This window comes from Falco rusticolus, chromosome 3, assembly GCF_015220075.1.
Source record: "Falco rusticolus isolate bFalRus1 chromosome 3, bFalRus1.pri, whole genome shotgun sequence".
NCBI lineage: Eukaryota > Metazoa > Chordata > Aves > Falconiformes > Falconidae > Falco > Falco rusticolus.
In genome coordinates, this window is record NC_051189.1 from 56247757 (window position 1) to 56263226 (window position 15470).

Genomic DNA, 15470 nt, shown 5'->3' on the forward strand with positions numbered 1-15470 from the left:
CACAGTCAGTGGAATTTATTTACAGCACTGCTATGACTCGCCATCACAGCTTTAACTGTGTATAGTCTTCAAAGCATATTTAAAATGAAATAATCAGAAATGCACTTATTTTGTTTGCTTTGATTTCTAATACCATTGTGAGATTGTTCAGCTGATTTCTGAAAACACAACAGCATTATTCTATAATTATTAATGTTTTCATAATCTTAGAGAAACTGAAAGGAATTCTAAGATCTTTTTTCAAAAAAGGAGCACTTTCATAAATAATATTCTTAAGATCTGTGATCACAGTTATCTGCAAACATATTTTGTACAAGTACTGAGATCTGAAAAAATTAGGCCACTCAGTATCTATTTCATCTTCTCTCTGCTGTTTTATCTTTGCCTTTATCTCACTCTTTCACAATATACTCCATAAAAAAGAATAACATTTTAGTCCTACTTTCTCATTAGATAAAGAGGCTGACATGAATAAACTGTTAAATCTATGTGTGTATTTTTCTCTTCTCCTCGTCAAATACTTTTGAAGCTGGCTGCCCTCCGATCATCTTTGATCTGCTTTGATTTTACAAAATGGGATAAAGGCTACAGTTCAGTGCAACTGTCACAATCCCAACAGTTTTGTTTGCAACAATATTCAAACGAGCGACATGTTTTGATCCCCATGCTCTGCAGAATGTTTTTATTTTTCTCCTCATTAAGCTTTTTCATCTTACGGTGCTGGCACCCATCTCCATATAAAGCCAAAACGAAAACTATTCAGTATTGCACAGCGAGAACAAGAGCCAAACTAAACACCTCTAATATTGGGAACTGCTTTATGCAGAAGATATAGTGCTTATTAGGTGCAGGTCAACTCAGCTCCACAAGATTTACATGAAGCCTCCTCTAGTCTGCAGCATGTATTGACTTGCTGCATCTGTCTAAGGTTGGATTTGCTTATGGAGTGTGATTCACTGACTTGATAGGTTTCAATAAATATTTTATTTTTTATTGGAAATGCTGTATCAGAAGGTTACATGTTTCTCTGAAGGAAATATGCAAACTACCTCTGCCAATCCAGCACTGTGTGAAGCAGCTGGTTTTAATATACAGACCATAAACTTTTCAATTTAGATTAAAACCTCAAATAAATGTAAGCCCACTGAGAGAAGGGCAACAGGAAACATTCAACCTGTGAAAAATAAAGAAACCCTCTGTCAGTTCTAACATGGCATCCAATGGACTATTGAGGCAGGGAATGTTAAAATAAAGCAAACAGGCCACTTGGAGAGTATTACAATGCAGAAGATGGCCTCCTTCCTGTCTGTAACATCAAGGGAGAAGAGTAAAGCATATGAACCCATGGGTGAAATCTGCACAGAGCACATTTGGTCCCCACATAATAGGGTTATCACCAGTTAGAAACATTTGCACATTTCATATCATTATTACAGATGCCCTAGAGGAAACCCAATACAGGAAAAGCAATGTGCTCTTCACAAAAGTCATTTCACTCCTCTATGATAAGCAGCATCTTTTCAAATACAGAAGACTGAGACTGCTGTGAGAAGTCTCTCAACACTATCCTGTATTATTGTCTAACTTCCAAAACCTTACTGTTAACACTACTGCTTTTTACTCTAAGGTAGGGAAAAATGTCTGGACCTGCAATAAGAGAAAGAAAACGTGGTTTGCCAGTTTGCTCTCAAACTTGCAAAGAGTCCATTCCAGAAACATTGACAAGAATGAGATACTCACTGAATCACTTGCCTTAGTCTGAATAACAAATGTGGTTTTCATGTAAACGGTGCTGTCACCAAAACAATGATGACCATCACACATCTGCCAGCATTTGTTACAAAACTGAATAAAACAGACTGAGTGTCCTTAGAAAGAGCTGTGATAACTGATGGTTTGATACCCTAAGCAAATGAGTTATCTGCATTGCAAATCCATTTCACAAAGGTGACCTGGTCAATCCCCATATGGAGAGCAAAAGCAGTATGGCCTTTAAATTCACTTCACTTCTTGTCTGATGAACAAAGTAGCAAAGTCACACACACTAGATGGAGCCACTTTCCTCTTCCAGGCACAAAAACAGAAGATTGGCTGTGGAACAGACGTAAGGAGAAAATGATTATGACAAATTGCTTACCTAGTTGGACAAGATACTGAATAGTTAAAAGTATCATATTCTCCACACTTAGCAGCTGACTGCTCGTCAAACCCAAGAGATCCAAATCCTTGTTTTCCAGCTGTGGAATCTTGTAGCAATTCACCAGCAAGGGACTTACAACAATATCACCAACATTTCCATAGAAATAAGGTAAAGTGCCATAACCTTTGATAAAAGAAAGAAAAAAAAACCCCAGCAATTCACAAAATATTGCACTACATGAAATCTTGCACAAAGTTTACATTTCCAAATTTCTCCTTGATGTTATCTTGCAAAAGATACTTCATCAGTGACTATTCTTGGCTTTATAATTGCTTACAAAATAAATGAGATGGGATAGTGATCCTTTGCTGTATTTTACAACAAATGATCACTTAGATCTGCAAAAACTAACAATAACTGCATACCAGCAGGATAATAATCATTGCTACCCAAATACAGATGAGGATATTATCTATCTGGGTCTTCCCCCTGACCTTTAAATACAGATTCTCCATTATACAGTGTACAAAAAGAAAAATCAATGGAAGTAAAAGTACATTGATCTTAACATTATAAAAGCAGCATAAGTCACGTTAGCATTGATTTAGCCACTGTGGTACTGCTGTGATTGATGTAACTTTTTTGCCACATTTCCATTCTGTTTTCATGAAGAGGTTAAATAAACATCAACAACTAAACAAACGTGTTGTTCTGTAAGGTAAAGCACATGACCACAGGCTAACTCCTCTTTTCCTTGAGAATGTTTCCATTTTTAAAAAAATTCCACATAGATTTTGCCAAACCCATCCATTTGGGTACATCTGGTTCTGTACTATTAATAGGAGGCTGTTTCTCAGGGCCACTAACATTTAGCCTAACTGAGGACTTCACTGGCTCCAAGAGCCTAAGGGCTGCATTCAATTTGCACTTAAGCTGATGACCATAGGCACCCTCATCTTTAATAAAGAAGTGTTTCTCTGAAAACTGTGAAGAGTACCATGCTAAAGCTTTAGAATAGACTTCCAGAAAACAACATTAAGCAAAAGAAACCAAAAGCGTAACCCTATCCTTGACAGATTTACTAGTGTAGATGGCCCTGTTAATTCTCTGGGAACTTTGCGTATTAGGATTATCTGTGCAAGTGAGGACTTTGAGAACTACTCCATTTCTTCAGGAATGACAAATTATTCCATGGATTGTATTGAAAAGCATGTTCTTTTAACATTGACGCTACTTTATACAATCACCTGTACTATGCTGGGCTAAGAAAAGAATCAAAAAATTGCTCATCAAAATTTTGGCAGTCCTAGGTGACACATCTTTTGTTATATAGTATGCCCAAATAGCTCAGATTGAAAAGGATATTCACATTATGAATCATACTTTTTAAAATAAAAGTCATGTCCTTCCAAAGGTTAACCGTGTCCTTCATACAGCTAAAGGATTTTAAAAGCCTGATCTGTTATCTCAGTTGCTTAGCAGAAGTATGGACTATAAAAGACAAAAAGCAAGTATGATTTACTTCCGATTAATCAGTTCAAATAGATTTTCTGGTTCTCATGCAGAATCCCTGGGCTTCAAGATCTGGACTTGAAATGCTGCAGGAAGTATTTGCTTGTTTCTTGTTTACACTGAAAAGCTATTTTCATTACATGGAAATATTTCTGTTCTTGGATTTAAAGAAAAAATCTTATTTGTACAAAACTTCAATTTGGTCAGAGGTTTTGTACGAATATGACCTAGTTGTGATCCGTTTGCACATCGGGTCCTCAAGAAATCGCCTAACTTCCAATTTTACGTGTTGAGCAACTAAAGGAAACTATCCATGACAAACTGCCTTCATATTGTACTGAATGCCAGAACCAACAGAAAGAAATCAAAAAACTCTCTCCTAGGGGAGCCTGTGTTTGTTCAAAACACATGCATTTGATTTCCCAGTGTAAGACTTACCTATCAGAATCACTGGTCTGACTCCCGAGTTATTCAGCAGGTTTTCAGGAACTATTACAGTCTCCCCTGCTGGGATGGGTTGAGGCTGTAAAATTCCAGTTAACATGGATTGAGGAACTGGGACTGACAAAAGAGGCTCTATAAAGTAAAGAAAAGAGAAGCTTCCATTACTGAAAGGCTCATACTGTGATTTGGCCGTATGAACAAATAAAAAAAAATTACTGCAGATCACTAACTGTAATAAAATTCAAAAGATCTCTGCATTTCCTGCTAGTTTTAAGTAATTTAAATTAAGAGCCTATAACCTCCTGTAGCCCCACCCCCCAAAAAAAACTTTTTCTGACCACTGTATTGTTGGTGGGAATGAGAGAGGAAAACACAGGTTTGAATATGCATCTTTAAACAAAGCCAAGTACTAAGCCAAAAGGCCACCTCTAAGATGGAGGCTACCTCTCCATACTGCCTCTCAAAGGGAAGAGACTGCTCTGACTTCTGACCTAGAATACATGTAGAGAATAAAAACAAGCCAAAATCTCAAAGCTGTCCTTAGATAGTTGCTACAAGGATAAAAATTGAGCTTTACTCATGAAAGAGCAGCAGCAGCATTCACAAGTAAAAAGAAACCAAGAACAAGATTTTTCTAATCTGTAATGAGGTTTCAGTGTGAGGTCTGCTTCAGAAGTTTCTCAAGCTTCATTTGGTGGTTTGTAACAGATTTTTCAAACTGCCATCGACAGAAAAGCATCAAAGGCAGCATAAATGAATGCATTTGTTTTAGCAGTAGAAACTGTTTATTCAGCAGGAAAAAAATACTACAAACTACTTGTGGAAAATGGAGTACATGGTGGAGGCAGTAGATTGCTGGAGACAACACGAAGGGGGAGATTGCCTCGTATCACATATCTTCAGCAGGTCTCTGAAGCTAGAAACCTACAAAAGTTGTGATTGATTTGAGGTGCTCAAATAGGCAGGCCTATGCTACCATGTAACCCTTCTTCCTATGATGAATCTCTCTGAAAAGTAATTCCAAAGTATCTTAAAACCAAGCCCTCCAAAGCAGAGTTAAAAATAAATCGTGCATGTTGACAAATGGCTTTTTTTCTTCTTTGTATGTTTATTCTCTTACTCTACCAAGACAGGAATAAGTAATTGTTTATTCCCCTTTACAAAGTATGCTGAAACCTACAACTTAAAATGCTCAAATAGTGAACAGTTTTATTAATAGTTGTGTATAAAGAGGTACCTATATGTTATGTATAAAGAGGTATTCACACATACTCATAATTAATCCTATTTCATACTGTGATGTCACATATCCCTCCTACAGTTTTTCCACGCAAACATTTGGTCTCACAAACATTTATACTTTTATGGTGATGACCTCAGTGGACATCAGTGCTCTTTGTTAGGGGACAAAAGTATATAAAGCCATTTTTCCTGTGCAGGAGTGGAGTGCACGGGTTTCTGTAGCATGCGATGGCAGACTGAGACACAACATTAAAGGTGAAGGCTAATCAAAATCCTTGAAGTATTTTCATATATCCATACACCTACACAATTTGAGAACCGAGTTCTATTTGGGGGACTTAAATAGCTTTGGCTTTTTGTTAATATTATTTGCATCTTTCTTTCCTTGCTTGCTTTCACCTTCCCTGTGCCCCATCTTAGATTATGGTAACAAGGACCAGGCAATCACGTATGCTTTTCTGGGGCATCTGAAAAACTCTTCATGGTGTCCCTAACTACTTCAACAAGCTCAGTTATCCGTGCAACACTTAAGAGAAGCAGCACAGGGCTACTGGTCTGGCTGAGTACAGATTTTTACAAATAACGACTCTGTATTATCAAAGGTTTACCTGTTCTTGCCGAAGGCCGAACTGTAGGAACAGGTACCACTAAACCAGGAGGAGGGACTGTGGACCCAGAAGGCCATCCCCGGTGACGTTTCTTTGGTGGTCCGGAACTGGACATTGATGCTGAGGACGAAAGCAAAAACTAATTCTAAACCACATCCTCCTGAATGACCGGATTCCAGCCCATATTTCCATTTCACATTGGTGTTGAGCTGGTATCATGCCACAGAGCACCACAGGTTTCCACCTAGATTTACATGAAGCCAGACTATGATGTGAAAAATGTTTTTACCTGTGTTAAGTATTTACTATTTTAAGTAGAAGCACAGCATTATCATTAATGGTCACGCCAAAACCCAAACGGATCTGCAAAGACTGAATTGTAGAAACTGCTATGATGGGAAGAAGAACAAAATAACGAATTTCAGGCTCAACAGCCAGTGCAGCTTAAAATAAAAGAACAGAGGGGTTTTCTTTACCTTGGTCTCCAGCTGCACAGCCAGGACTTGGAGATGTTAAGTGAGGCATTGGCCGAGAGACTGTAGAACTCAATGCATTATTTCTTCCTCCATTAGCATTTCCATTAGCAACATCAGTGGCACGCAGTGAAAGAGGAGCTACGTATAATAAAATACAGTGTGGCTTGAGACAATCTTGAAAACAAACAAGCAAAATAATACAGCCACATGTAGACACAAAAGAACAGGGCAAGTTTAGTGACACGGACATACTCCAGGGAAAGCATGAGATCTACTTGGCAGAGAATAATTTGGGCACAGGCTGCAAAATCCCAACCTTGAAATGGGGTCTCCAGATTTCAGAGTGGGAAGGATAGGTGGAAGAGAAAATCCAAAACAAACCCCACCAAATTAAAACAGAAAATTACACACGCCAAAAAAATTATTGGGAAGTTTGTGACACTTTTTTTTTTTTTACAATGAAGATTTTTTTAAAAATGCACATTAATTCAGTTTGTAAAGATTTCTAAGCAACTTTGGTGCATATGTATATTTTCCCCCTCAGGTCATCCATGTGTCATACACAGTAATTCACTATAGAGCTCTCATCTAAAGCCTTAGCAAAGGAGACTGGGCAGGGAAGACAGGGCAGTTTGCTATAAAGTATACATGATCTAAATATTACTGAGGCAAACCATGCCTAATTTTGCTACGTCTGCCTGAGACGACCCTTCAGTCCCAGGAAGCCTGGCACACTGGCAGGACCCACTGTATTGAGATCACAAAATGAAGCAACAACAATGGAGGATCACAAGAAGTTATCCATACGCTTCTGAGCTCCTCCTTTTTCTTTTTCAGAGCCTAATTATTTCAGGGGAAAAAAACAACCCCAAAACCCAAAAGGCACAAACTGCACAGAGCAGACATGGAGCCCAATGGGAACTAACAGCCTCTTGCTGTTATCTGCCAGTTCCACAAGGACTGAGCTCCCAGGAACATATTGCAGGAGCAACAGCAGGAGATGGTGCAGTAGCTTGCTGAGGTCAGCTGCAACAGAAAGCATTTGAGATGTGGGTATTTGGCTTTAAAAAATGCAACATGGAACTCGTCAGCTGCAGTCATCCAAATAAATTCAGGCACAAGGTTCTCAGGTTGCCAATTAGCAGAAGTTGAGCAACATAACCTGGCCATCGTACCTCATTTGTACTCAGAGTCAACAATTTGATGTGCACAGATATAGTAGATGTGGGTCAGTTAGAGAAGTCATTGAAATGGTGGGAAGGAATTTCAGTGCAAGATAAGTTCTCTTACACAAATATGGAGAGGAGAAGGGTATTTTACACAAAGAACTATTAATGATTCATTAGATACAACATAATATTATGCACAATAACAATATATATTGTATGAAATAGCAGATATAACACATCATGTATAAAATGTAATGCTCGTGAATAAACCAATTAAATTTATATTTTTTCTTATTCAGGCATACTTCCCTGTAATAAGTGTGATTATTTTTTTCAATGCTTAAAGTACTAACCAGCTGAAGTAATAAAAAATTAGAATATCACAAAAGACTATCAGTGAGGGATTTCGATGTCACAGTTGAGGTTCTAACTCATTAAACACACAAAACAGAAATAAGTAATTAAAACAGCATAGGTATTAAAACTCCTTTAAATGAGACCTACATTCCAATAAATATATGTGGAGGAACTATACCTGTTCCAAATGCAGAACACCACACAGCTCTCAGTTACTGAGGCAAGAATCAGTGTGCTATCAGGAGGTGACTTTTATGCTGTCCTAACTATCTTAGGAAGTGCAAAGAGGAATATGACATGAACTTTTACCAGAATGTCAAATCTGAAGGCCAAGGTGTGGCTCAGTTCGGGATCAGTAAATAGCTATGGAAAATTTCTGTGCAGAGGACTGCAAGAATATGAGAGTTCTGGAGAATGCTAATGAATATTTTCCTGTCCTTTTTCCACCAAAAAGACGACTCCCTTATTTCTTGGCTGTTAAGCTGATAATTCACTTGGCTCTCAGCTATCCTGGAAAGCAAAGTTGTACCTGTGGCAAATGACTTTCCTACAAGCTGTACTGACAGAGCCAGAGGTTTCACAATGTTCTTGTTCCGGGATGGGTCTTGAGTTCCACTTAAGTTAACAGCAGAAGATGATTTTGCTGGACTGAATACTGAAGAATCTGAGAAAAGGAGTTGTTTAATTAAGTAATGGTTTAAAAAAATGTATATACACGTGCCTATATAATTTATACTATATACATATGAACAGTCATACACATTTATCTAAACTCATGTCTGCATATAATGCAAATATTTTTTTTTATACTTCTGAGAAACCATCATGTAACAATATCTTTTAGGAGTTGTAACAAACACTTAAGTGGGTGTTTCTATAGAATCTTAAAGTCTACTGAATCCATGGCTGGTCTCTTCCACAGTAATTTGCATTCACATAAATACAGTATTCTGCATTCACATAAAGTCAAAAAATATTTTAACTGTAGAAAGGGCTATCTTATTGCTCCTCAAAATACCTCTGTGGGATAGGCAAGTAAACACAATTTCCCGTGTTACAGATGAGAAAGCTAAGGCAAAGAGCTTATGTGATTTGCCCCCAGAACGCATAGGGCATAAACATGGGAGTAAGTGGCCTTAAAAGGCTGTGGAATCTCCATCACCTGAGATTTTCAAGAACAGGTTATTGAACCTCTTCCAGACACAGCTGAGCTTCACTTAGGGCAGAAAAAAAAAAAAGTATCATAACCTTCTTACAGCATTACTTTCTATAAGGCTATGAAAAGTGTATGTCCATTTATAAGTCTGGGTAAGAAATGAAAGGTATCAGAGCCCAAACTCTTTGTATGAACTAACAAACCACAACTCCGTAGAGCACTTCACCAAGGCTAAACATATAAACCTTCTTTTATAGATGGATAAACTGAAAACCAAAAAAATTCTAATACTTGCCTGGTACAAAACCATAAATTGGAACTGATTTCAAACCTCTCAGCTAGTAGGTCCCTACTTTAATATCTGAAAAAAAATGCTTCATGAAAAATTCAACATTTGGATACTGATACACTGACAAACCCAAATTCTTATAACCAGAGTGAAAGATCATTAACTCAGCATCTGTCCAGAAAGCAGTTTGCAACAAGTAGGCAAAGTAGGCTAAGTTCACCTACAGATGTCCTAGCAAACAGCCATATAAAGAAAACAGAAGGCAAAGACCAACTTGATCTGCCAAATATATTCACCCTTAGGCCACACACCATTTGGCAAATGAGAGCGGGAAGGAGAGTTTGCTTTACCAGACAGAGTAACTGACATGGGGATTGAACACAGAAGCCTCTGTTGTTGCTGCTGCTCCACCAGAAAATCTTGTCCACATTCACAGAAAACATGCTGAATGGCTAACAAAATAGACCTTTGGAAGATCTATTTTGGTCTATCGCCAATAGGTTTTGGAGGAAAATGCTGGTGTCTCATTAAATACGATTAGCAAATATATAGTGTTAAAGCTTTCCTCAGAGTAAACTGTCCAGAAGCTTTGGTGGTTTTGTTTTTTTTTCCTCTCTCTAGTTCTAATAAATTTTCTTGAAAATTATCTATGGATGCAGATGTGGCTCATATATGTTTAAACATCATGCTGGTACCCAATTGTTAATTTTTCCGTCGTAAAACCCTGTTTGTCATTGCTTAATACCCTCTTCACACCTGAATGGAAGTTCTCCCTCTCGTGTGTCTGCCTAAAACTGGACCTTTTATACTGTTCAAGGTTTCAGCTATTTTTCATTACCAGTCACTTCTTTGCAACAGAGCTGCATTTTCCCACACTGTTCTGAAAGGGGGACCTGGCACCTGGCTGCAATGTCATGGCTATGCCATACTATCACTGTAACTGTGGTATTTCAAAATTCTTTTGTGTTGTAATTTCTATCACAAAATTACCGTTTCATCGCAGTAGTCTGTGTGTGCCCATAACTGTCTACCTACAGGTATCTTCCAGAACTTGGAGGCTGAACTGCTCACGAGGGCAGAAAACAAAAATATCTACACAAGTTTTAAAGGAAAAAATAGGTATGAGTTGACAATAAACTGAAAACAATTTAAGAAAGCAACTTGCTAATAAGTAGTCCTGTTTTAAAACAACTGAGAAGTCAACTCAAAGTACATAGAGCTATGCAGAGCCTAGGAGAGGAAAAGTCAGACCTCCATCATAGGTGACACGTCAGAATTTACACCACTGAAAAAAGGTGCAGGGGATTCATATTATGCATGTGGCATTATCTTCACCAGAAGATAACAGCAGGAGGAGATGAAAAGGTTTTGACAACCATACCATGACCTGAGTACAAACAGTGACACACAGAAACACCAAGCACACTGAAAATGGCAGTGAGTGATAAGGAGAAAGCAGTACATAAAAGGTGTATCTATTAACTTGGCAGGTACAATAGAAGACAAAGCTGTGTAAATATTGGATCACTTGTTTCAAATAAGTAGGTTCTCATGCATCTGCACAGTTCTCATGCCAGGATTTGGAAGCCAAGTGATCATGCAATGAAATGTAGACGTGTTTAAACCACACGCTCATTTAAATTTAACCAAAGCCTAAATCATACAGCTTCCTAAACAGAGACAGGGCTGACCACCTGGGGAAAGTGTCTGAACGTATCAGTTTCATAAGAATGCATATACTCAGCTTTTGTTTGTTATTCCTTTTTAACAATCTTTGTAAGTGGAAAAAATATTTTAACAGTCTTGGTTTTATACCAGCATTTCATACTCCTCCTTTAAAGAAATACATGCTCTGGTACATACATATCAACCAATTACAACAACTAACAAAGAGTTTTCCCCTGTTTTTAATTTCTCAAGAAATTGCACAAACAGATGCAAAAACATAACAGCATAGATGAAGCTGTAATAAAGCAATGAAAAAAAAAGCTCAAAGAAAAGCACTTGGTATTTGCAATAAATGAATAAATAGATAAATGGAATTCAGATGCTGCTTCGGCAGTCAATGTCTATTTGATTTTTATAGTTTCTCCTTGCTTAAGTACATCATTAATAGCTTTCTAGAACAGTTATGAGATGCATGTTAGCACACATAACACAAAAGCACTGTATGTAACGGGGAAATTGCTATTCTAGGTACACCCTTGGTTGAAATAAAATTTAAATAAGTGAATAAATAAGAAGCAAATAAATAAAAGCTGCCTCCTACCCCCAAAAGGAGATTACTTTCTTTTCCAAGACAAATAGCCTAGTCTACATACTAAGTAAACACCTCCATATAAATGTGTAATTCAGGTTTTTTGAGATCCACAAAAAATTAAATGAAACACACACAGGGAGGCACAGAATCAAATAAATGGATCAAAACATCTTTTAATTGACTGCTCTTATGAGAACTAAGCTAACCTTCAGCCTCACCCAGGGCTTAATCTTTCACAAAGCAAATTTTAAAAAGCATGCTCCCCGCTGTAATCCATACATGGCTTGAGGTAAATACCCAGTTGCTTACAGCATCTCTGAACCACCAATATCTGCGGTAACTTACCACCCCCAATGGTTATCTTTATAGCACTTTCAGCTCCTACCTGTCTGAGTGAACCCTGATTTGTATCCATTAGCTGATCCACCCTCTGGGGTCGTGGACGGTGACACCGAAGAATTTGGTTTAGCAGACAGGCTAGCAGCAGATGATTGCCTGCTTCTACATTCTGCAAACGAAGCAGCTACAGTACATATTAACAAGGCCTGCCTTCCAGTAGGAAAGTTCAGCAACACGGTGGCGAAAGGTGACAAAATGTTAAAAGCATACATACAGCACGTACAACAAACAGCGGCAAATGGCAGCATTCAATGAAAATATGGCTCTCACAGTTTAGTCAACTTTGTCTTCTAATTAAGAAAACCTCCCTGGGGGCCACTCAGAGGGCCAGGCAAATACAGACCAGATGCTGCAAAATGGCAAGAGCCCTCAGTTTGCAGCTTCCAAGAGATCTGAAGGTACTGGACATATACCAGGAAACGCTCAGCAGCTTCTGTGGCACAACCTTTATACAAACCATCATATGTTGCCCTTTAAAAGGAGAAACTGTGCTGAAACCCAGATTCTTAATATGCCTCCACAAAACCTTCAGGAAGATCTCAGCACTGTGAGTGTATTGTCTGGATGAAAACCGAGTTGAGGGAGGAGAAAGTCACCTTAAAAATCACACATTAATCAATCTTTTAAACTAAGATTTAATTAGGTTTTGTTTGAAGAGAAGAGGGTGTTTAAAAGCATTTCTCTTCTTCTAATTAGACCTTTAATGTAAGTAAAGGGTGAAGGGTTACCAGATGGATGCTAGCAATATGGGGATAGAGCCTATCAAAATAGTGCCCATGAGGTCGATTCTTGTCAATTTTCTAAACTTTCCTGAGTGCTCATGAAATCATATTGCAATCAGCATATAACCAAAAGCCACTCCTGCCTCTTCCACGTGTCCGTTACTCCTGACTGCATTTACCAGACCACACATCAGCCCCAACTGCATGAGCATCAGGGAGGGGGTTCAGAAAAAAGATTCCGAAAGAAAATAATGTTTCCTCTTTTGTATTTGAAACTTCACTACCAGATTAAATCTGTCTGTAGTTTTTGTGGAAAATGCTGCTGAAAAACACATCCACTCTAAAGCAGTAGTTAATTATGCTCGTAACTGAGAAAAGCAGCTGAAGCCAGGATCCCTTTGAACCACCAACTGATACAATACTATAATCACTCATACAACTCGGTGATAACCATCTCTTTCTGGTGTCATGCTGTTATTCACATGAGGATGTGACTCTTCAGATGTGCGTCAGTCCTCCTGTGGAGCTTCTCCTCTCCTCACATCATCCTCCTCTTTGGAACAACAGCCACCAGATCAAACTCTGTCTTTACTGAGTGAGACCGCAGCTGAGGAAGACAGGCAGTCTGCATATACACCAGCTTAGTAAACAGTGCTTGGTAAACCACTCTCTCCTTGAGTCTTTGCATGGCTCCAGCTCCAAAAACCTGCATTTTCCAAACCCAGACCCCACGGCTACCTTGCCTTTGGGTCACAAATGTGATCTCTTTAGCATGTAACAGTATTGCACAGGCTGCTCTAGTCAAGGGTAAGCCAAAGTGTAAAACACACTGCAAATGGCAAGAGTATGCAAGATTTCTCCTCCTTCCCTGAGATCAGTGACCTGAGTTTTCTTAATCTTATGGAGTGCTAGCTATCCTCAGGCATTAGAGAGATGGAATTGCACCTGCTAAGATGAATATCAGTGGAAGCCATTGCTGGAGCCCTGGCTGTGAGTTGTTGTGCTTTGGGCACAGAAAATAATCAGCACACTGAACAACCTTATTTCTTCTAACAAGATGGCTGCACGTCCCAAGACAGATTTAGGGGTCTCACTGAATGTATGGGGAGATGGAGGGAGACCCATTTACAATTGCATGGTTACTATTAAGACTAAACAAACCTCTTTGCCAAAATTCAGACTTCAGTGAAATCAGTGGGAATTTTTCATTCAAGCAGTAAAAAAAGTAATCTTCTACAGTTCCTTTTAAAAGCATACATTTTCAACATTAACTTTCAATTTTTCATTCAATATCACAGTAATACAATAAAAAAAATCCTAAGTGAATGGATACCTTTATTACCTTTCCAACAAATAAGGGGTCCCTTTGACAGTACACCTTGGGAGCTTCTTACTAGGTAGTACTTTAAGTGCTTCTGCTTCTTTGGCTGAGTGGTTAATTTCAAGTTGATATGATTGGAAAATTCTGTGAAGTACCGAAATCCTCTTTCTCCACAGCCTATACAATTCCCGGAAAATCCTGGAAGAATGAAGCAAGACGACACACACAGAGATTAAATGACTTGTACTATCTGCTAGGAATAAGGCCATTTTAAACCTACCTGTGCACCCAGTTCAGAGTGACTAGAGGCCTCCAGCCAGACAGCTTCATGCCAAACAGAGGCAGCTTTTGGTCTTCGCTTTTCTGAAACTCTTCCATCTTTCTAGGTCATACTAACTTATGCCAAAATCCTACCACTAATTTTCCACTTTACACAGTGCAGAGAGGAATAACTACTTGGCAGGGGAAGAGCTAGATGCCCAATTAGGTAATTTCCATATGGGGCGGGGTGGGGGTGGGGAATAAGCAATTTTTTCTAAATAAAAAAAACTTGAGTTCCAAGCTGCATGCATCTCTCTAAAAACAGTGAGTAATTTATAATAGCAATTTCATGTGACTAAAATTAACCTTAATATCTAATAATTTTTCTCTTGAGACTCCTTATACAAAGCACTTTCCAAGCTGGACCTTACTTATTAAATAAGCTTATTAAAGTCTTAAAAGCAATCATTTGATGTCAAGATTTTCACGGCAAAAGTTAGGAGTGCTTCAGAATGTTTTTAAAAAAACTACAACCTCTCATAAAAGTAACAGATTTAGAAACAAAGGCAGAAGACTGCTTTTCTGCAATGTTTCCAACATGGTTTCACACACAGGGGTAAAATTTTGAGTTGAGGTCTGGAGGGCAGGGTCCAGACTGAGGACTGATTATAAGCACCCTGGATTACCAGTGCCATTCTCAACTATGTTAATGGGTATGTTGCATATAGATGGAACCAATCTAACATCTCCCAGAACAAAGCACTGGGCACATTCTGAAATGGGCCTGCCTTAAAATCCTTGTGTTTGAATAAGCCCTCTATTATCTAATGCTGAACAATTAAATTCCACTGGCTTACTTGCCACCCATCTCTGAATTGCTTTCAATTCTTAATAAAGAAATATTTTATATTCTTTCTGGAACATCCATAATGATTTATAATAGTGCTGGCCAGATTAATACCTAGTGGAAATGCTTCATTTTTAGGGTTTTTTTCCATTACTAATCAGTTAAAGATCTGTAATAGAACCAATTTTTCATCCTCACTACTGTCATTATTTTCCACAATCCCAAGAAAACACTGGTTCCTACACTCATCTGTCAGCCAAATCTGCA

At 38.3% G+C, this 15470-nt stretch overlaps 1 protein-coding gene across 13 annotated transcripts in view; it reads right to left on the minus strand.

Annotated features, from left to right (window-relative positions):
• Positions 1-15470, minus strand: part of GREB1L (GREB1 like retinoic acid receptor coactivator) — a 144599-nt gene that overhangs the window by 40205 nt on the left and 88924 nt on the right. For 7 of the 13 annotated variants that reach the window (XM_037380175.1, XM_037380176.1, XM_037380174.1 and 4 more), the window contains 7 exons: positions 14117-14293; positions 12039-12176; positions 8478-8612; positions 6423-6560; positions 5947-6066; positions 4091-4228; positions 2138-2323 (listed from right to left, as the gene is read on the minus strand). In XM_037380175.1, the coding sequence (XP_037236072.1) occupies positions 2138-2323; positions 4091-4228; positions 5947-6066; positions 6423-6560; positions 8478-8612; positions 12039-12176; positions 14117-14293 (1032 nt within the window). Of the gene's footprint in view, positions 1-2137; positions 2324-4090; positions 4229-5946; positions 6067-6422; positions 6561-8477; positions 8613-12038; positions 12177-14107; positions 14294-15470 lie in introns of all 13 variants that reach the window. The other 6 variants (XM_037380183.1, XM_037380182.1, XM_037380186.1 and 3 more) reach the window with 3 other exon arrangements.